The 22,336-nt window shown below is 35.7% G+C and overlaps 1 protein-coding gene across 10 annotated transcripts in view; it reads right to left on the bottom strand.

The window, feature by feature from the left end:
* Positions 1-22,336, bottom strand: part of robo2 (roundabout, axon guidance receptor, homolog 2 (Drosophila)) — an 848,620-nt gene that overhangs the window by 363,009 nt on the left and 463,275 nt on the right. For 5 of the 10 annotated variants that reach the window (XM_087283266.1, XM_087283269.1, XM_087283267.1 and 2 more), the window contains exon 1: positions 12,028-12,687. The exons of 4 other annotated variants lie outside the window; for them this stretch is intronic. In XM_087283266.1, coding sequence (XP_087139392.1) covers positions 12,028-12,085 — 58 coding nt within the window. In that variant the 5' untranslated portion in view covers positions 12,086-12,687. 10 annotated transcript variants of the gene reach the window in all.

The following is a 22,336-nucleotide window of genomic DNA, read 5'->3' as shown; positions in this document are numbered from 1 at the left end:
TGACTGCTCCACATAAGACCCCCTGCTGCGCGCGCAAGACCAGGCTTTTTGATTATCGCAGAAAAAGTTTGACCGAGGAGTGTCACTTCTGAAGTAGAAAGTTTAGATTGGGTTCGGTGTCTTTTGGAGGGTTTAGAAACTCACTTTTAAGCTTTTAGATTCCACGTCATAATAGTAAATTACATTTTTTTTAGTTCCACATCTTGATTGCATTTCAGTCAGATTCAGATACACAAAGGCTCTGTTTCCACCTCATATTTACATGCATTTTTAGCAGTTTTCACATAGAATGTTTTACTGAAGACACTACTGAACTAGAACATTTACATCAAGTTTGGGTTAGGTTTCGATATCTATTGGAAGGTTTAGAAAGAAAGAAAGAAAGAAAGAAAGAAAGAAAGAAAGAAAGAAAGAAAGAAAGAAAGAAAGAAAGAAAGAAAGAAAGAAAAGCATGCTTGGAAGAAGTTAAGAGTGAATAAATGGTCAGTTTTGGGGGAATTGTCCCTTTAAATTACCAATCAGCTGGTTCAGGTGGGATTATACAGCACTGGATTGGTTTTGCTCCAATTTCCTGGAGAGCAGTAGCATAAATCAAAGCCAGCATATTGTAAACCATATGAGTCTTCCAACTCAGCAGTGTGTTATCAGTGAGTCCATGTCTAAAGGAAATAGTTTACAATGTGTAACTGATCTTGTCAGCAAGTCCGAGGAATTCTTTTTCTTGGGGAAAAAATTAAAACTGCAGTCAAGTCCTGCAGACAGTCGAGGAAATTACACCATGTCCTGAGTTATAAAACTCGCTGACTTGAACAGCCTTGTCAATTGTTGGTCCATTTCCATTGAACAGGACAGAACAGTTTGGTCATTTCAGAACATTTATTTCTATTCCCACTGTCAAAGGGGACCAAAATAGAAAACTGTGCCACTTTTTTGAACCCCAATGCAAAGGGTACCTAGCAAAACAACAGTATGGTACCAAAACGGTGTAGCTAGACTCACTGCTGATTGCTATTGATTGACGGAGAGTCGTACAACAGGACAAGGGAATGACAGGATAGGAAGCAGCATTTTTAAAGTGCACAGCCAAAACACAACACTGTACAATACTGTACAATAATAATGTTGTGGCTTTTGTAATAATACTGTACAATAATAATATCAGGACTTTTGTCCCCTGATCTCACAATGCTCTACTTTAAGTGCAGTCTGGGAGGGGCTTTTTTACCTCCTTTTTCCCCAATATATCTTACTGTATTTCCTATTTTTCTATGTTACCTCTCCAATGACCAGTCTTCCACTGAAATGCGTGATGTTTGTGTATGGTTGAAGGGGTCAAATTTCACTGCATGTATTAGTGTTACCACAAATAAAGGCTCATCATCAACATCCTAAAACAATGCCATGTGTCTACATCTAAAATGATGTCTTCGCAACATGTGAATGGCTAGTATGGTTAACACTTTATTTTAGTCACAATTCATGGTATTAACAAACCATTACTAACACTACCAGCTTAATAGCATAATTTTGTAAAAAATCTGCGGATTTATGCAGAATAATTTTGGGATTATTGTAACTAAAAACTTGATATATGAAATAAAACGTATAACTTTTATTTAATGTTTACAATGCCAATCCAATTAAATCCACTTACTTGGTAAACAAAACATGTCTCTCATATAATATATCGACTAAAAGACAGAAAATATTACTTTACAAACTGCATTGTACATAAATCATACACATATTTTCATATTAGTCAATAATATTAGTGAAATTAATTTAAAAACTGAATAATAATAATAATAATAATAATAATAATAATAATAATAATAATATAAATGTACACACATTTACACATGTAAATAAACAGACTCAACGATGGGCTAAAAATCTGTGGATTTCTGCAGGCGCAGATTCTGTGTGGGCCTAGTAATAAGCCAGTAGTTAATAGCATGAATTTTGATAAACTAAAGTGTTACCCTTGTATGTATTTTTATTTTTTTTCTTCGAGTGAGTGAGAATCGAATCAATTTCAACTTTCTGGAAAACTCCATGCCTATCAAGTAAGGTTACTATCGGCAGTGAATACGCAAGCACGATCAGAACCATCCTCCAATATACTGTACTGAACCATACTATGATCCATATTCAAAGTTAGATTTAAACTGTGAGGTATTACATGAGGAAGCAAGCGACAGGACATTCTTAAAGCAGTTTATCGAACACAAAAGACATAAATTAAGCTGAATAATTATTTAAAACTTTCACATCAAGTGTTTTTCTAATCCATGAATGAACAAATAAAACATTCAACAAAAGAGCAGGGAGCTCTGTCAAACCGTTGCATCCTTTTCCTATAAAATGTCAGAGACATGCTTGACTGAGAGCAAGCCAAGCACGCTTTGGTTCCCACCACCCCGACCCGAAGCTCTTCTCTGACTCTAATGTATATAATCTCCTCACTTTGTACAGCGTGTGACATTTCCATGGAGAGAAACTGCAAAAATACAGCGAGCACTCTGCATCCCATTCCCAATTCAACAGCCGCCTTTAAATGTCATTCATCCGATCTCGCGTTTACAGCCACTGGTGGCGTGAATCAACAAAACTGCTGTCAACAGAAACTGTGAACGAGAGAAATACATATTTTTCTTTTTCCACATGCACAACATGAAGCTGAGACAGTCTTCGTTTAGTGTGACACAGTTGTATGATTTCAGTTTCTGCGATTTATATTGAGATATTTCACCAGATAACTTGAATAGATCTATAGTAATGAATACTTTTATATTGTTTGGGATGATTTTGTACATGCGGAAAATATAAGACACTAAGTACCAGCATAGATTCAGTAGAGCAACAATATAAGTAAAGGAGTAAAAAAAAAATTAAATAAAGTGATCAAATGTAGTATAAAGTTGTATAGTCTTTATTGTATGAATAATTAAATAAAATTCATACACTGTAAAAAGCTGTTAGTTTACATTAAGAGTGCTTACACACCTGAGGATTGATTCTTTTGGTCCGAAACATGGATTCAAATTGTTACAATGTTTATTTTTGTTCTTGGTGTAGTTCGCTTTCACACCCCTGCTGAAAAATCCAGTTTAAACCAGCCTAGGCTGGCTGACCAGGCTGGTTTTAGAGGGGTTTTGGCTATTACCAGGCTGGTTTCCAGCCATTTCCAGCTTGGTCTCAGCTGGTCAGGCTGGAAAATGACCAGCTAAATCCAGCTAAAACCAGCTTGACCAGCCTGGTTAAAGCTGGACATAGCTGGTTTTGGCTGGGCTCCCAGCCTGGCTAGGCTGGTCAAGCTGGTTTTAGCTGGTCATCTCCCAGCCTGACCAGCTGAGACCAAGCTGGAAATGGCTGGAAACCAGCCTGGAAATGGCCAAAACCCCTCTAAAACCAGCCTGGTCAACCAGCTAAAACCAGCCAACCAGCCTAGGCTGGTTTAAGCTGTTTTTTTTTCAGCAGGGACAGCAATGTTTCTAAACGAACCAAAACAGCTAAAACAAGTCACATGAAAGTAACTTGGCCAGAGTTTCGAGGTTTATTTCGCAGAGTCCCGCTCAGCAGTCATACGTCCTTCTGTTACAGCCCAAACTCCAATATCAGCAATATTTTTTTTTCATACCTCAACCGTTAATTGTGCCAATCACCACTGGGACTTGGTCTGGAAAAGACATAATCGACATTGCCCCATGGTCCCTTCTACTTTGCTAATGGTGATACCGCCATAACTTTAGGATGGACAAATACAAATCGAAAAGTCGTTCTTCACGGTATGGTTTTTTTCTACTCCTGTTGTTATCCTCGCCTCCACATTTCTCGCTTATTCAGTAGTCCTTGGACTGGATTTCATACTCACTATAGTGGGCTACAGATTAATGTGGCTGATGGAAATCACTCATTCACAGCATCCCCAAATCAAGTGTATCCTTTTCAGCCTGGGCAGGCCAGCATTCCAGCCAAAACATATGAAAAGAATGCTTACCATTGACTTCCATAGTATTTGGTTTTCCAGCTATGGAAGTCAAGAGTACCTTAATTGTCTTATTTTGTGCTCAACAGAAGAACGACACTCATAAATGTTTGAAAACCACTTGAGGGAAAGTAAATAATGAGTAAATTGTCATTTTTGGGATAAACTATCCAATTAAACTCACTTAAAAAGCTTACACAGGCCTTAAAAACACACAAAACTGATAAACTGACATTCTGTTTAAACTGGAATGACTCCAAAATATCACGTATTCATGTGAACGGTTGTACCTGCTCAACCATAATTCTCAGCCAGTCTTCTTTTCCCGAAGGCAGTTTGGTTGCAACATACAAGCATATCCCACATAATACACATTGTACAATATAATCTGACCCTAAATTCATGGCTAAAGGGATCAATTAAAGCTTGAACCGATTTGTTTCCTGACTCCACCTTGCAGATCCTGCGATGTGGCTATTACGTATTCACACATTGCAATATCGATGCTAAACCGATATATTGTGCATCCCTAGTTCGTTGCTTGCAAAGGAAGCAGTTATCAATTGTGAGACGGATTTGGCTGATTCTCAGAGGAGGAAGAGGCAGGTTTAGAGTGTTTAAGTGATACTCTAAGTATAGCAGCGGCAGTGTAACACTAGCCATCCTCCCATGCTGAGATACTCAATGCTCTTACTGCCTGACACTACAACAATGTCAGCAAAGTGCCCACACGCTGACCCTCGACTTTAACCCTCATTATAGATTCCCAACACCCTCCTCTCTCTCTCTCTACTTGCACATCATCTCCTCTCTCGCTTCAACTATCCGTCACATTCTTTCACAGAGAGCCCATCCTTGTTTTAATCTGAGTGCTAAAGTGAGAAACAATCGCACATCCTTACATGCACAAACACTCCCAGACTCCAGTGTGGCTGCTTTGTGGTTTCGAGCTGCGTACGCGTCATTACCGCAGGCCTCTCTTCGAAAATGAGGCACAATTACGACAGCGATGCATTACAGCCTAGCCAACTAGTGCAGAACAATTCCATTTAAACCCAGCATTTTACGACGTCTCACTCATAAGGACCCCAGTTCAGGCCCACCTCAAAACTGCAAGTTTAATTACAGCTCGGATTCAATTATGCTGAGGCTGTTCGTGTAATTGGTACAATCAAACACAGAAATCAAAGCAAATAGAATATAAATATCGGAAATAAGACTTCTTTATTACTTCTGCAGGACGATAATGAAATTAAATAAAATGTGACCATGGAGCACTTGAGACCATGGAGTCTTATGTTGAACAGGTATCCTTTTGGCAATAGCCAAAAACACATAGGGTGGGTCAAAGTTATATTTCTTTGATGGCAAAAATTATTCGAATATTAAGTAAAGATCATGATCCATGAAGATATTTTGTAAATTTTCTACTGTAAACGTTTAAATACCTAAATGTTTTGATGCTTGCATTGTTGCACTAAAAACATATGATTTGCTGCTTATTTAAACTGAGCTAAAACATCACCACTCTTGTGTTTTTTGGGCATAATTTAATTGTTTCAAGTTCAATTCACTTAAATTTGTAAAATTAACTTCATTGACTTGTTTTGGGACAACATGAATTTGCAACCCAGCATTTTTACAGCGTGAGAACACAAATTGGACAATTTTAAAGACAGTATTTAGATTTTTTTTTAACCCTCAGATTCTAGATTTTGACTTGATTGTATCTCGGCTAAATATAAGACTATCAAGATCAAGCCCACCTTAAAACTTCAAGTTTAATTACAGCTCAGATTCACTTATGTTAAGGTTGATTGTGTAATTGGTATAATAAAAGTCAGAAATCAAAGCTTCCAATATAATATAAATATCTGAAATAAGACTTCTTTATTATTTCTGCTGGACAATAATGAAATTAGATTAGATGAAATATGACCATAAAGCACAAGGGTTTATTTTGTGTTGAACAGGTATAATTTTGGGAATAGCCAAAAATACAGTGTGGGTGAAAATAATTTTTCTTTGATGGCAAAAATCATTATAATATTAAGTAAAGATCATGTTCCATGAAGATATTGTGTAAATTTTCTACTGTAAATATTTTAAAAGATAAATGTTTTAATTTTTGCATTGTAGACTAGAAAAAAAAAATTAAAGACAATTTTCACAACATTTAGATTTTTTGAACCCTCAGATTCCAGATTTTGACTTGATTGTATCTCAGATCATATTGTATCTGAATGGGTATAATTTTGGGAATAGCCAAAAATACGTTGATCAAAATTATAGATTTTCTTTTATTGCATTAGACTATTGAGTAAAGTTCATGATCCATGAAGATATTTGTAAATTTCCTACTGTAAATATACAAAACCTTAAATGTTTTGATTTTTGCATTGCTACACTCATATATACTGTATATATATATATATATATATATATATATATATATATATATATATATATATATATATATATATATATATATATATATATATATATATAATTAACTTGATTGACTTTGGAACCCAGCATTTTTTACAGCAAAAATACATTAGTCAGTTGGCATTTCTGTGTGGAGTTTGCATGTTCTCTCCGTGTTCACGTTGGTTTTCTCCGAGCGCTCCGGTTTCCCCCACAGTCCAAAGACATGTGGTATAGGTGAATTGGTCGTAGTGTATGAGTGTGAATGAGTTAGTATGGATTTTTCCCAGTACAGGGTTGCAGCTGGAAGGGCATCCGCTGCAAAAACAATTATGCTGGATAAATTGGCTGTTCATTCCGCTGTGGCGACCCCAGATTAATAAAGGGACTAAGTCGAAAAGAAAATGAATGAATTAATGATTTTTAAAAGATCCTCAGAATATTAAGTTCACTGTAAAAAATGCTAGGTTTTACACAATTCATTCATGTTGTCCCAACACAAATTAATTAAGGGAACTTAAATTGAAGTGGATTGAACATAAAACAATTAGGTTGTCCCAAAAAAGAACATAAAAAATTGTGCTGTTTCAACTTATTTTAAATAAGTAGTTTGAAGAAGCAGCTAAAATAAAATTTTTGAGAGTAAAGATCATGTTCCATGAAGATTATTTGTAAATGTCCTACTGTAAAAATATAAAAACTTAACCTTTTCGATTTTTACAATGCTAAGAACTTAATTTGGAAAACTTTAAAGGCGATTTTCCTCTGTATTTTATTTTTAACCCTTGAGATTTTCACTTAATTGTATCTTGGCTAAATAATATAAGCCTATTCTTAACAAAATGTGCGTTGTAGGACATCTTATTAATTTATATTATATTACATTCATATTATATTATATTATAATTTATACATAATATATATTAATTTAGATTTTCAATGCATTTATCTTAATTTCCAAAATCTGACACTAATGACTTGAAATGGTTTTAATGCTTCGTCAAAACAAACTCAATACGATCACTTGAATAAACAACTAAACCAAATATTTAAACTCAAAAACAATACAGTTTCTCCTATGGGATGAAGGAGCAGGTTGTTCCTCTGGTTGCTAACACATTACGTACACATCTATCTTTCTCCTTTGCCTGTCAGTCACGACTTGCAGACACTCATACACTCTTGTCTGAGTTTTAGTTTCTCCTGACAGTGCAGAACTGAAGCTTTAGTGTGCAGATGGATAGTAACGCAGTCCTCAGATCAGACCCACATGGGAGCCCTGGCAGGCAGGTGTATGTCTCCTCACCTCCACCAGAGGAGCTTGGGAGTGGGACATCATCCTGTTCTCCACTCTAGCTTATCAACACACTACTAACAGCAGCAAAGTTAACCTAGGGACCAGACCCATGATAATAGCAGAAAACTGGGACGTGGGAACATATATGGACAAAAGAAAATGTGCAGTCTAGAGTAAGCATTTCTACTCTTATTTGAGTTCACCTAGGTTTTTACTAGGCTTGTATGGCGTTTTCTTGATGTGATTAACTGCTATAGCTTTTATCACAATATTATTGGATTTCGGTATTACTGGCAATATTGTCCTACGCTGCAAAAAATGTTACTTTAACAGGTATTATAACAAAAAAAACACTAACTATATTGCTTTATTGTATATACAGGGTTCATACACATTTTTAGAACAAAAATTCTACGACTTTTACAGGATTTTCAAGTCAATTTTCATGACAATGTTTCATGTAATGTCTACGTCTACCTGGTAAATCATAAGAAAAATGTTTACATTTATTACAGCATATCATAAAACACGCAACAACCTCTTTAGTTTCAATTTATTTCATATCTATGTAAAATAGATGATGCTTACACAGCACTAATCATGTCAGACCATGTTATTGGCCAAGAAAAGAAGTAAAAGCAACTAACCTCAATTCCAGTATACAGATATCTGCCACTAATTTTAGATAATAGTAGGTCAAACTACTTCTATTATAAAGCCACGATCACACTGCACTTTTCGCTCCATAGACTTCCATTCATAGTCATGCGAAGCATGTGCGACAAGTTTCACATATCACTGCATTTAAAAGTTCAAGCTTGGTGAGTTCTTACCTGCGAAATTACATCAGGTGACAGAATAATAGAAGATAATTTAAAATAAGAATTTTAAAATATGGAGCAATCGCCCACTTTTATTAACGTCTAGTCATATTGTTTAATAGCACCCCTTTTCACAGGCGCCATACGACAGAATTTTGCAAGTACAAGCTCTAGTGTGACAGTAGCTTAAGTCGCTTTGGACACAAGCATCTGCTAAATGACTAATATAAATGTAATTTCCATGACTTTTTCCAAAACCTTATGGGCTTTTCTGTTTTTTCAAAACTTTTCCAGGCTTGGAAAATGCCATGTCAAAAAGCCATGACTTTTTCCAGGTTTTCCTTGACTGTATGAATCCTGTATATACACTTTAGAGTAAACAAATCCAATGTTTCAGACTAAATTGCGAAACGATTTTAATGCACGATAAAATACCTCACAATAAAGTCTCTTTATTTAATGGTTTAGATCAACAGTGAGAATTGTTTACCATTATTAATATTTTATTTAATAGTATATATATGCATATACATACACGCTTACCGGCCACTTTATTAGGTACACCTGTCCAACTGCTCGTTAATGCAAATTTCCAATCAGCCGATCACACTACAGCAACTCAATGCTTTTAGGTATGTAGACATGGTCAAGCCGATTTGCTGCAGTTCAAACCGAGCATCAGAATGGGGAAGAAAGGTGATTTATGAGACTTGGCTGGTTTGAGTATTTCAGAAACTGCTGATCTAATGGGATTTTCACGCACAACCATCTCTAGGGTTTACAGAGAATGGTCCGAAAAAGAGAAAATATCCAGTGAGTGCCAGTTCTGTGCGCACAAATGCCTTGTTGATGCCAGAGGTCAGAGGAGAATGGCCAGACTGGTTTGAGCCAATAGAAAGGCAACAGTAACTCAAATATAATAAATATAATGTAAATTTTCTTCAAAAGCACTCTAAAAGATTAAATAATAAATAGGTATTTACGGTATCTTGAAGTGCCCATGATATCAGTATATTGTGCATGTTCATTATCACAAAAAACTAAATAATTAAACATCAGCTTCTGCCTAGTTTTTACATATTCTGATGAAACTACCCAAAAATGAGTCTTCATTGACATATATATATATATATATATATATATATATATATATATATATATATATATATATATATATATATATATATATATATCCATATATATATGTCTCAGGTTCTCCTATTCATTTGGATTTTTCCATCACCAACAAGTTCTGAAACAAGAAAATGCAAATCAGCGCCAAAACCCAAACCACCTCAGGCTTGTCCCATCCTCACTAACTCCAAACCCCAAAAAACCTCCTCCTCACCCAAATCTTCCTTCATACCCCTCCCTCCTCAAACAGCATTAATCACCCTGGCCCTGAACAGAACCAAATGACTACGGTCATTCAAGCTCAGGACAGCTTTGTTACAAACACAGCCTTCTCTGAATGCATCTCCAACAGCCTTTTTGTCTACTTGGAGAGGGCTGCTTCACAAAATCAGCTCCTCCTTCCACCAAAATGGCTGGATTACCTCTCACGGACCAGCCGGACAGGGAGAGAGGAGGGTTACGGGGCAAACGGTTCAACCGGGGTGATTCATGGGCTCTTACAGAAAGACCTACACCCCTCTTAGCCTCCAAAAACTAAGGCCATACCTTCAAGCAGCGCCTAGCAACTGGCAGCTGGGGCGCAACAGAAATGGGTAAAGGACAGGGAGTTTCAGAGCTGAATTGGACTAGACTAGCAGGCTCCATGGTAGATACGGGGACAAAAACAGGAGACAGCCAGAAAGACGGACAAGTGCAGAAGCTGGAAGGACAAAAGCTGAAGCCTGACTCAGCCCCTCATCAGTCACTGATACATCTACTGGCCTCATTCTCTTTAAAGAGCTCCAACAAAACACCCCCAAAAAAGCCAGCAAACACTGTTAAGTGTGAAACGGGCTGTTTGGACAAAGACGCTCTTGACACAGCTAATGTAATGTGTATGCGACTGTCGCGAAGACAAATATGAACTCTTCATGTCATGAAAAGACCCCAAATCCAACCAACGGCAAATGTCTAACACAGATCACCTTATCCAAACACATCACGCTCAGTATTTAAATCAGTTCATTCATTCATTTTCTTTTTGACTTGGTCCCCTTATAAATCAAAGGTCGCCGCAAGGAATGAACCACCAACTTATTCAGCATACTGTGTGTTTTACCCTTCCAGCTGCAACCCAACACTGGGAAAATTATGATAATAACTCTCACAAATAACTTCAATTAGTTCCTAGAATAATATATAAGGTAAGGTGGGAGAATAAGCAAGCAGAATCAGGTATATGCATTTTATATATGCATGCTACAGTATGTTTGAGCTACCTACTGTATTTCCATTCTTTTTTTGTTAGACCAGACCAACTACATTTAAAGTCATTAGTTTCGCACCACTAACAACACCTTTATTAGAGATTAATTCAAGAGAACACTTGATTAGGTGTTCATTGTCCATTACATGACAGATTATTTCTCATTGACTGCTGAATACACAGAGGTAACTGACCATCTAAGATGTTACGGTCTTGATGTGAGCTTGGAAAATGCATTGAAAGGACTTAAACATATGGGGGGGGGGGGTGTTTAAAATATTATATAAAGCATATAAGCCTCTGTGTTTTACAAGAATAATAATCCCTATGTAATACTTTAAAAAGGCAGAACTGGCATGGCAAGTGGAGACAGAACGGAGATAGGTCAGATGATGCAACTAAGAAGTTAATATCTTTAGCATACAGTGGGAACTATTGTGTCTGAGGTACTGTGCATGATTCAGGTAATTGATTCACAGTGAGATTTGTTCATCAGTCCAAATGTGTGAAGATGTTTTTATATCCATTTCTCTGCAATGATCAACCTGTTATTCTTAAACCCTTCTCTTCTCATTTGGGGTCCATATGTGCAATCTTTGCACCACGCCTTGCGCATCCACTGGTGCTTTTCACAGCAGGTGTCACCCCACATTCTGAGACAAGCACTGCAACTCTGGCACCTGCTGTGGAAAGCACTAGTTGGTGCCTAACCGCACTGCTTCAACACTAGAATTATAAACATGACCTAGACTAGAGATATAACATATTTTACAACAAAAATAAAAGAAAACAAGTATTGTTTCGTTTCTTAAGTACAAATAATCCTCCACAAAAACATACACTGCAACATCAGATTGTGTATTCAGAATAAAACTACTTTTACTCTGCCAAATTAGAAAAAACACCAGAAGTATATACCACACTCCTACTTTATACCATAAAATAGCTTTAAATAATAAATATAATAAAAAAAGAAAACTTCCAAAAAAAAAGCAGGTGTATAAAGTTAAATTTTGCATTCTGCAACAAAACATTAACTGCATGATCAACAAATCCTCTTCTCCCAATCTGAAGCGTTCTATTAGGATGCAACATAAAAAGTAGCGCAACTCACCATCCACTTGGTTAAAGTAAACTAATCCACAGAGTAAAAGGTGTGTTAAAGGACCCATCCTGTCATAGTCCACATCCACACCTCAGTTCTCAACCCCAGAACACGTTTCTCCTCTTTGATTATTTTGGAGTAAATGCAGAAACTCTCAGTGGCCGCTGCTCAGATCCAGCTGAAATGTCAGTTGAGTGTTCGCTGCGCTCATGGTGTGTTTTCTGGATGAGAAATGAGATCCACGCGCATCGGTGAGGTTTAAACTAAAGTCTATCAACCCGTTAAATTACACCATCTCCTACTGTGTTTGGTTTCTAACAACAAAACAAAACAAAAACATCTGTCCAAACGCGCGCGTGGAAATGGCACGCGCGCTACGGTGCCTTCAGGAGCTTCAGAAGCACCTTACGATCCTCTCCGCAGTTTCACGTGTAAATATGTCCTCTCGTGTTATTAGAATCTCAATACCACGTCCAGAAAACCCCTAAAAAGTTCCGTCCTGCGCCGTTAAATCCAGCGGTCGGGGTGGCGCTGGCCCCGTGCGATCGCTCTGTGAGTCTACAACAGAGTGACTGTGATCGGTCTTGGGAAGGGCGAGAGCTCCGCAGCGCTCTTACAGCTCCATAACTGACACCCCAGTGCGCACAGCTCCCGGGCCAAGCCAAGACTGACGCTCCTGCTGGAGGAGGACACGGCGAGGGGGAGGAGATCAGATCGGGCGGAAAGGGAGAGGAGGAGGATGCTGTGGGCAGAGGCGGCTGGGGAGCGCGCAAAGCAGAGCTCCGATTTTGGCTCGCAGCTTTCCGTGGTGTTTATTCGCAAAGTTGACCCAAAGCGCCACACGAACGGCACCACACCGATGGATCATGTCACTTTCTGTCGAAGAGACGGTCAATGACCACCAATATGTCAGTGTATAGACTAATTTAAACATTTTATATATATGAAATGCAATTTATAATTTAGAAAATCATATATATATATATATATATATATATATATATATATATATATATATATATATATATATATATATATATAAAATTGTAAAATAAATAGATTTTTTAAAAATAGATTTTAGGTAGGCTATATTTATATATTGGAATTTGTATTACTTTTACAAAATTATATTAACCATCTAAATTGTATATTAGAAACAGTTTTTGCAAAATTAAGTTGTAATAATTTTGAAACAAATATATCAAATTAAATAAAAATATAAATAAAATGCATATTTAACGCGAAATAGAGATACACGCATGGATGGATGGATGGATGAATGGATGGATGGATGGATGGATGGATGGGCGAACGGATAGATAGATAGATAGATAGATAGATAGATAGATAGATAGATAGATAGATAGATAGATAGATAGATAGATAGATAGATAGATGTGAAGGCTACTGAAATATCATCTTCCAGTGTCAGCTCTAAGGCTGCATAATTGGTTTCATTAAAATTTGATGGGCTGTCCTGCATTAGGAGGATAATACTGAGGAGGTCAAACACACAAATCTCATTTCCTGAGAGGGAATTAACTTACGCAATGACGTTAAAGGTAATTTTAATGGGAAATATGAATGCCCTATGAATGCATTATTAAAAACAAACAGATGCTGCTTCTTTCCCCATAACCTCCACTTGATTTTATTTCGGCAGTTTTGGTTGGGAATTGTTCAATTTAATTTGAGAGCGAGTGTCAGGCAGGGTGAATAAATGCTGTGAAATGTACCGCAGCTCAGCGGCACAGGGGCTTGGCTTGTGTCTGTATCTCCATCAGAGCGTGCACACACAGACACACAGATAGACACACGCACACACACACACTGCATCTCTCGCTGACTGCTGGAATCCAGAAACTCTTCGCGGACGAATCTTTAGCGCCCCCTAATGGTTAAAGCAAAAACACGAGGCCGAGTCGAACAAAGACCTCTCGGCTTGCACAGCTCCAAAAAAAAAAAAAAAATCACGTGGCAGAGGAATGCAAGGACCAATTTCTAAGCATGCTAACCTAACAAAATAAATTTCAATCGAGCAATCCAAAAGAGCCACAAAGGATCAATACATTAAGTCAGCACCAATATTCAGATTAGCGGTGTGTCAGCATGGCAGTTTCTTAAAGATTTTCATTTAAAATGTTTGATTATATGCCCAGCACATGCATATTAATAAAGTGAACCTCTTAACCTATTTGAAAATTCTTCCTTTCAAAGTGAATGACTTAGTGTTATTATAATCAATCAAAGCCCTCAAAAAAGAAGTCTGTAATACTACAATTGCTTTCACCACTCAGCATTTATATAAACAAACAAACAAAAAGATAAAAAAAGTAAATAAATAAATATATTGTGTGTGTATATATATATATATATATATATATATATATATATATATATATATATATATATATATATATATATATATATAATATATATGTATATATATATATATATATATATATATATATATACATATATACATATATATATATATATATATATATATACATATATACATATATATATATATATATACATATATACATATATATATATATATATATACATATATACATATATATATATATATATATATATATATATATATATATATATATATATATATATATATATATATATATATATATATATATGTAATGTATACACACACACACACACTGTAAATAGAACAATAGATTACTTTAGGAATGTAACAAAATATTAAAGAGGCAATTATAGGTGCTATATGTAAGATTATCTTGTATTAAAGACTTTATTCATTTATAATTTAAAAAAATATATTTATATATGAATGTTTTACTAAAAACTGCCATTGACTTTCATAGTATTATTATTGTTTCTTTATCTTTTTCAACGGCTGTTTTTACCCCTAACAATCTTCAGAAAAAAATCATTAAAGTTTCAACCATGAGCAAACGGTGAGGACATTTTCATTTATTAAGGTAAACAATCACTTAAAAGGCTTTTGTTTGACCATGCATGTCAAACTGTGTAACAAAACATTGACATATTCAAGATCAACATAGATATTTACTGTAGAAGTTGCTTTATAATTAAATTATTTTAGTTTTTTTGCAAACATACTCAAATTGCTATGATCAGATGCTTTCATAACAGCTATTTTCACACCACTTGCAATCTTTAATTGTCTTCTCAAGTAAAAACCAGGATTTAGTAATAGTATTATTTGAACTGGAAAACAAGACAAAATTATGATAACATTTTATTGTGTGTATTTATTTATACTTGTGAGGGGTCAAATATCTTTGCTTTTTAGTAAAATATGATAACCTACCACATTTGACATAAACAATAAGGCTTTAAAAGGGATTTTAAATTAGCTAAAATGCTTTTTTAAATATAAATGGTTATATTTATATTTGATATTATTAGGCTAGGCGGTGAGGTTGCGCAATCGCCTAACAGCAAGAAGGTTGCTGATTCGAGCTTCAGCAGGGTCAGTTGGCATTTCTGTGTGGAGTTTTGCATATTCTCCCTGTGTTGGTGTGGATTTCCTCCGGGTGCTCTGATTTCCCCTACAAGTGCAAAGACATGCACTATAGTTGAATTGAATAAGCTCAACTGGCTGTAATGTATGCATGTGTGTGAATGAGAGTTTATGGGTCTTTCCCAGTGATGGGTTGCAGCTGAAAGAGCATCCACTGCACTGGAAGAGCATAAGCTGGAAGAGCATACCTGGATAAGTTGGCGCCTCATTCTTCTGTGGCGACCCCCTAATTAATAAATTGACTAAGCTGGAAAAGAAAATGAATGGATGAATTATTAGGCTACAGAAAATATCATGAATTTTAGGAGAAAAATTAAAACAATGGAAGCCTATGCAATGTCCTCAATAAGAAAAAAATATATACACAATATATAACTTTAAAGCTGCTATTACAAATAAATAACGTGACATTTATTGCATATTTATGCAGACAAGTTACAATTCAAACTGCTTCTGTCTGTGAATGCTCCACATCACCTCTGATTCATTCTATTTCTACATAAAATAAAGTGTTGTTTAAGTGATCTCAACCATATCTGGATTAAAAGACACTTTGAATTTGCTAAGAAACCTTCAAATCAATAGCAGTCGAACCCGAGGCACTGGGGCCGATAAAAGCAGACCTGTAAAATCATCAAACAAGGCCTGACTCCTCAGAAGAGCGGCTGGACTTGTGCAGGCAGAGCAGGGCCGGATTCCCTGCGCGAGCGGCACGCTGGAATCCCCCGCTCTCAAACTGATTCCTCACATCAAAGCCAAATAAAAGCCCTTCTGTGGAAATCATTCAAAAAACAGACACTTAAAAACAAATATCTCTTCTTCTCTCATCTACTTCTTTCAGCTGTGCTCACTCACACTCTAAACTCCTGCTGCATTACAGAAACACACAGACACACACACGTTTCACTGTAGAAAATGTTGGATTCCACACAATTCCTTCATGTTGTCTCTGCAGAAATTAAGTTACCTATTTGTTATTAGAGTAACATAAACGAATTAGGTGTCCCCAAAAAACCCTCACAAATTGTGTTGTTTTAGCTCATTTTACACAAGTAGTTTGAACAAGCCAGGATACCAGGATTTAATAATATGTATATCTGTACTGGAAAAGAAGACAAAACTATGATAACATTCTGTTGTGTATGTGTACTCATCTATACTTGTGAGGTGTCAAATATCTTAGAGATACTAGGTCCCCGTAATGTGATGAATACCAGGTTCTTTGGGTTTTCAATTTGTATGGGGACTTTCCTTAGATGTAAGGATTCTTATAATCTATGAACCAAACCTTACACAAAACAATGTGTAGTCTTACATTTTCAAAACACTAAGTTCTGAATTACTTACAATGCACTTTCCTCATTGTGACAAAAAAATAAATAAATAAATAAATAAATGTCCCCACAAGGTCAAAAATGACTGCTATTGCTATATTTGAGGGGATATTTGGTCCCCACAATGTAATAAATACCAGGACCACACAAACTCACACATGCACATTAGGTTTTCATGTTTTGTGGGTATTTCTATACTGTATAGTCTGCATATTCTGCTCTCTTCCCCCAACCCTAGCCCTAAATTAAACCTTTAAAAAAAAAAATCTGCAGTTTAACATTTACAAAATATTTAATTTTAGATTACAAGGTTGTAAATTACTGCCATTAATATACTTGAGGGGATACTAGGTCCCCACAATGTGGCAAATACCAGGACCTTTGGGTTTTCAATTTTTATTGTGACTTCCCATAGATGTAAAGATGTTTTTTAATCTATAAACCAAACCTTACAGAAAACAAGTTTTACATTTTCAAAATACTTAATTCTGGACCATTTACGAGGCACTTTCCTCAGTGTGACAAAAAATAAATGTCCCCACAAGGTCAAAAATGACTGCTATTGCTATATTGGAGGGTATATTTGGTCCCCACAATGTGATAAATACCAAGACCACACAAACTCACACATGCACATTGGGTTTTTATGTTTTATGGGTATTTTTATACTGTACAGTCTGCATATTCTGTCCTCTTCCCCCAACCCTAGCCCTAAATTAAACCTTAAAAAACAAAACAATCTGCAGTTTAACATTTACAAAATATTTAAGTTTAGATTACAAGGTGATAAATTACTGCCATTAAGATACTTGAGGGGATACTAGGTCCCCACAATGTGGCAAATACCAGGACCTTTGGGAGTTCAATTTTTATCGTGACTTCCCATAGATGTAAAAAATTTTTTTTTATCTATAAACCAAATCTTACAGAAAACAAGTTTTTCATTTACAAAATACTTAATTCTGGATTATTTACGAGGCACTTTCCTCAATGTGACAAAAAATAAATGTCCCCACAAGGTCGAAAATTACTGCTACAGCTATATTTAAGGGGATATTTGGTCCCCAAAATTTGATACCCGAACACCAGGACCACACACCCTCATACACACACATTGGGTATTCATGTTTGTATGGGGATTTGTATACTGTATATTATGTCGTCTTCCTCAACTCTACCCCTAAATGAAACCTTACAGAAAACAATCTGCAGCTTAACATTTTTAAAATACTTAAATCTGGACGACCTACAGTATGAGCTTTTTTCCTTATGGTGAAAAAAAATCAATAAATCAAAATAAAAAAATAATACTGCTGTTAAGGGGATATTTGGTCGCCATGAATGAATACCAGAATCCCACACACACCTTTGCAATGTCATCCCGGTGCTTCTTTTAAAAGACAGCTCTCAGTAATAATAGCTTTGACTAGCAGAAGCATTTTCCACCCCTTCTGTTTGTTTGTGAGGCGGCGTGTTGAAGCTTGTGAGGTTTTTTGCCGCTGCAACATTTAGTTTGTGGTGAGTGCTGTCAACAAGCCAGATTCTGCCATCTTTTTGATAGTTTAATCCATGTGTGTGAGCCGCACGATGAATGCGTCTCCATTATTCCTTTGTCGGACAAACCTCTCGTAATGCAGGTACAACCACTTTACCCCTATTCAATCTCTCTTCTGATGTGAGGTCACATGGCAGTTGTTTGAATGCAAAGGGAAAGAAAAGGCACAAAGTTCAAATGGTGGACACACTGTTAGTCACGAACAATAAATGAGACGGTATATTTCATTTAATTTTTATGATTTCCTTAGTGATTCTTAAAGAGACTTATACTAGTTGAACAATATTTTTGAGGAGAGGTGTGCTATCACTTTTCTAAGAGATCAGTTTTCAGCCAAATGTAAATATGCTAGTCAAAATTTGCAATCTGGTTAACTTTAATAAATACAGTGAATTACCATAAATTCACTTTCCCAGAATTCCCTGCATGCAGAATTCTTATGCTTTTTTGTTGACATTATTATTTATTTTATATATATATATATATATATATATATATATATATATATATATATATATATAATTATATATATATTTATATTATATTATAATATATTATATATATATTTATTTTATTATATTATTGACATTAGTTTTATTTATTTATTTTGTTTTTAGATTTATGCACATTAGATTTTTTTGTTACACATAATTGATAAATAGTGTTTATTGCAATAATTTACGTTTGTTCAAATGATGGTGTTTACAAAGTAAAAAAAAAATGGTTGCCTTTCATTTTTGAGCTGAATCACACTAACATTATAAGTCTTTTTAACTTTATGGTATGGACACTATGGGCTCTATTTTGACGGTCCATGCGCAGAGCGCAAAACGCAGGGCGCAAACGCTTTCAGGGCGTGTCAGGACACGTTTTTGCTAATTTAAGGAAGGGAAATCTGCCTTGCGCCAAGGTGCATGGTCTAAAAGGGTTGAGTTTATTTTCTTAATGAGTTATAGGTGTGTTTTGAGAATAAACCAATTAGAGTCTCATCTCCCATTCCCTTTAAGACCCAGCTGCGTCGCACCAAGAGCGCATTCGCTATTTACAGGACACAAAGTAAGTCTAAGTGGAAAAAATGAGCATTTCACAAGCAAACAGTTAACAGTTATTTAACAGAAAACTGTTAAACAGAGCATCTACTGCGTGAGAATGAGAGATAAATTATCTACTTTCACTTTTGCTCTTGGATAGGGAAACCTTTATGCACAGACATCAATTAGCCTATAAATAATTAATTTCGTTTGTTAAGAGCAAAGATTTGTTTCAAAACTATTTCTAAATTCTGTTCTAATTTCTAGCAAACGAATAAATTAACAATAATTACCAAGTGGGGTCAAAATACTGAGTTATTTCCAAATACACCTGCCATGCCCCATATGGTCTAAAACCTGACAGGTGGGCAAATCTAAGCTTGTTTTTAATAAAACAAATATAAATATGGATATAATAAATAATACTGCTAATAATAATAACATTATACAAAAGCAAATTGTTAGGAATGAACTGAAAAAGCCTCCCTAGATGAAGAAGACATAAAAGCAGTGATTTTTCTTATTTATGTAGGCTATAAAATAATATGTTTTGTAATATTTTAATCCTTTATATTTATATCCTATATCTGTTCTTATTATATTCTATATATATCCTTAATATTTACATTTCTTCATATGTAAAGATATTTGCCTATTGCTCTCTTGTGCGTATTAAGCAGTGTGTAGGAGAGGCGCAACTCTGCGCCGGAGTTTAGACCGGGTTAGTTTTGGTCTAATGAAAAATCTATTATAGCTTCTCAAAATAGCAACGCGCCAGCGGTCCGCCTCAGAACGCCTTCCTTTTTAGACCAGAATGCCTATGGGTGCACAAATGAGTGCTTATGCATTTGCTATTTAAACAGCCTAGCGCAACGCCTCAAAACGACTCTTGCGCCAAGCTGAAACTACCAAAAGACTATTGAGCCGGGTTTTGCGCCACACTGCGCAGGGTGTATGATAGGGCCCTATTATTCTTTATAGTAATTTTACATTTTTTTTGCTATATATGCTACTCAGAATGGGTGTATTCTATAAACCATGGTACAAGTTTACCATCATTTGTTAATGGTTTTGTATTCCAACAATGAATGTAATAAAATAACATTAAAGAGTATTTATTCCCAACCTCCTATTGTGTGCATGTTCTGCAGTGTTTTTTTAATCTTTTATGTGCATTAAACCAATCTAAAGCAGGCCCTGGTTCTACACATCGATAAACAGCATGTCTCTGCTTTACAGCCAGGTGAAAGAGCTCGATTTCTCCCTCCGTATCTCAATCTCCAATGTTATATATCCCCATTCTAAATCTACCCACTGTATCCCCATGTCTTGAAAGGTATAGCCCTGTCCCTGTAGGGTGCTAAATATTGGCGGGAAGTGGATTTATTTTAATTAAAAAGAAGAGATGTTTACCCAAGCCTGAGAGACACTTCAGAATCAGATGGTAAAGTGGGGGGTGATCCCAGAGAGAGTGAGGGAGGAGTATGACCAGAAAACCAATGGCATTATACTGTGTGAAACAGTGCCATCATCTAATTCATGAACAAAAGAAATGAGCAGAATGACTGCTAACCTCAAAATGAAAATTCTGTTGTCATTAAGGAGTTTGCATGTTCTCCCAATGTTCATGTGGGTTTTCTTAAGGTGCTGTGATTTCCCCCACACTCTAAAGACATTTGCTATAGGTGAATTGGGTAAAATAAACTGGCCATTGTGGATGGGCGCGTGTGGGAATGTGAGATTGTATGGGTGTTTCCCATTACTGGGTTATGGCTGAAAGGGCATGCGCTGCGTAAAACATATGCTGGAATAGTTGGCGTTTCATTCCACTGTGGTGACCCCTGAGAAATATGGAACTAAAGCTGAAGTAAAATGAATGAATGAATGAATGAATGAATGTTAGGATTCACTAATGTAGTACTTCAGACTACAAATAAAGATATTTATTATTTTACACCTTAATTAAATGTCTAAATGTACAGCCAAAACTCACTAATAAAAAACATGATCTGAGTGAATAAAGCATTTTAATTTAGGCTTTTATTCACATATAAACAGTATTGTATGTAAGGGATTACAATAAGTAATGCAAGTTACATTAAGTAATCGGATTACTTTTTTACAAAACTAGGAACGCATGTCTTTTTTAATAGTTTACAGTATATTAGTAACTATTTGAGAATATTTTAAAGCAGAGTATGAACAAATATAATGATAATAGCAAGCAGGCCTCTTTAGAAAAATCTTTTTGTAAATCCACAAAAACATACTTCAACATATATGTTTGACTGCAGTGTCTTGGTTAATGAACACTTGGGGGCAACACCATGCAAAATGTTTGCTTCTTTTCACAATAATGATATTTACAGGGACATATTATTGATGAATAAACATTTATTTTTGTCCAGTCCTTTGCATAACCTCGAATAAACACCACAAAACAACACTTATGTCATCTATCTATCTCCGTATGGACAACTTTTCTCCTGTCGTCAGTTTGCTCAGTTGCTTACATGGTACGATGTTGAAAAACTATTTGTTGTGTTTGAAGAAGGCTTTAGGTCAGTGGTTCACTAGTTGATCTGCACAACAAACCCTGCCTTTAGGGAAGATGTGTATCTGTATAACACCATATTTCAGATTAACAAAATGTAGACAGCGCCCTCCAGTGGATTTGTCATCATAAATGTGTCACAAAATGTAATGGGAGCAACAAATTCTACATTCTGCAAAAAGGCATGTTTGAAGATGATTACAAGTCTAATAGATTTGGAACAGCATGATCATGTGTATCATTGTGTGGTGAACTAACACTTTAAAGATCCTTATATGAACCAAAACTAACACCAAACACTAAGCTTGCACT

Source organism: Danio rerio, chromosome 15 (genome assembly GCF_052040795.2).
Source record: "Danio rerio strain M-AB ecotype USA chromosome 15, GRCz13ab, whole genome shotgun sequence".
NCBI lineage: Eukaryota > Metazoa > Chordata > Actinopteri > Cypriniformes > Danionidae > Danio > Danio rerio.
Note: the sequence above shows the minus strand (reverse complement) of the source record. Positions and strands in the feature narration are given on the sequence as shown.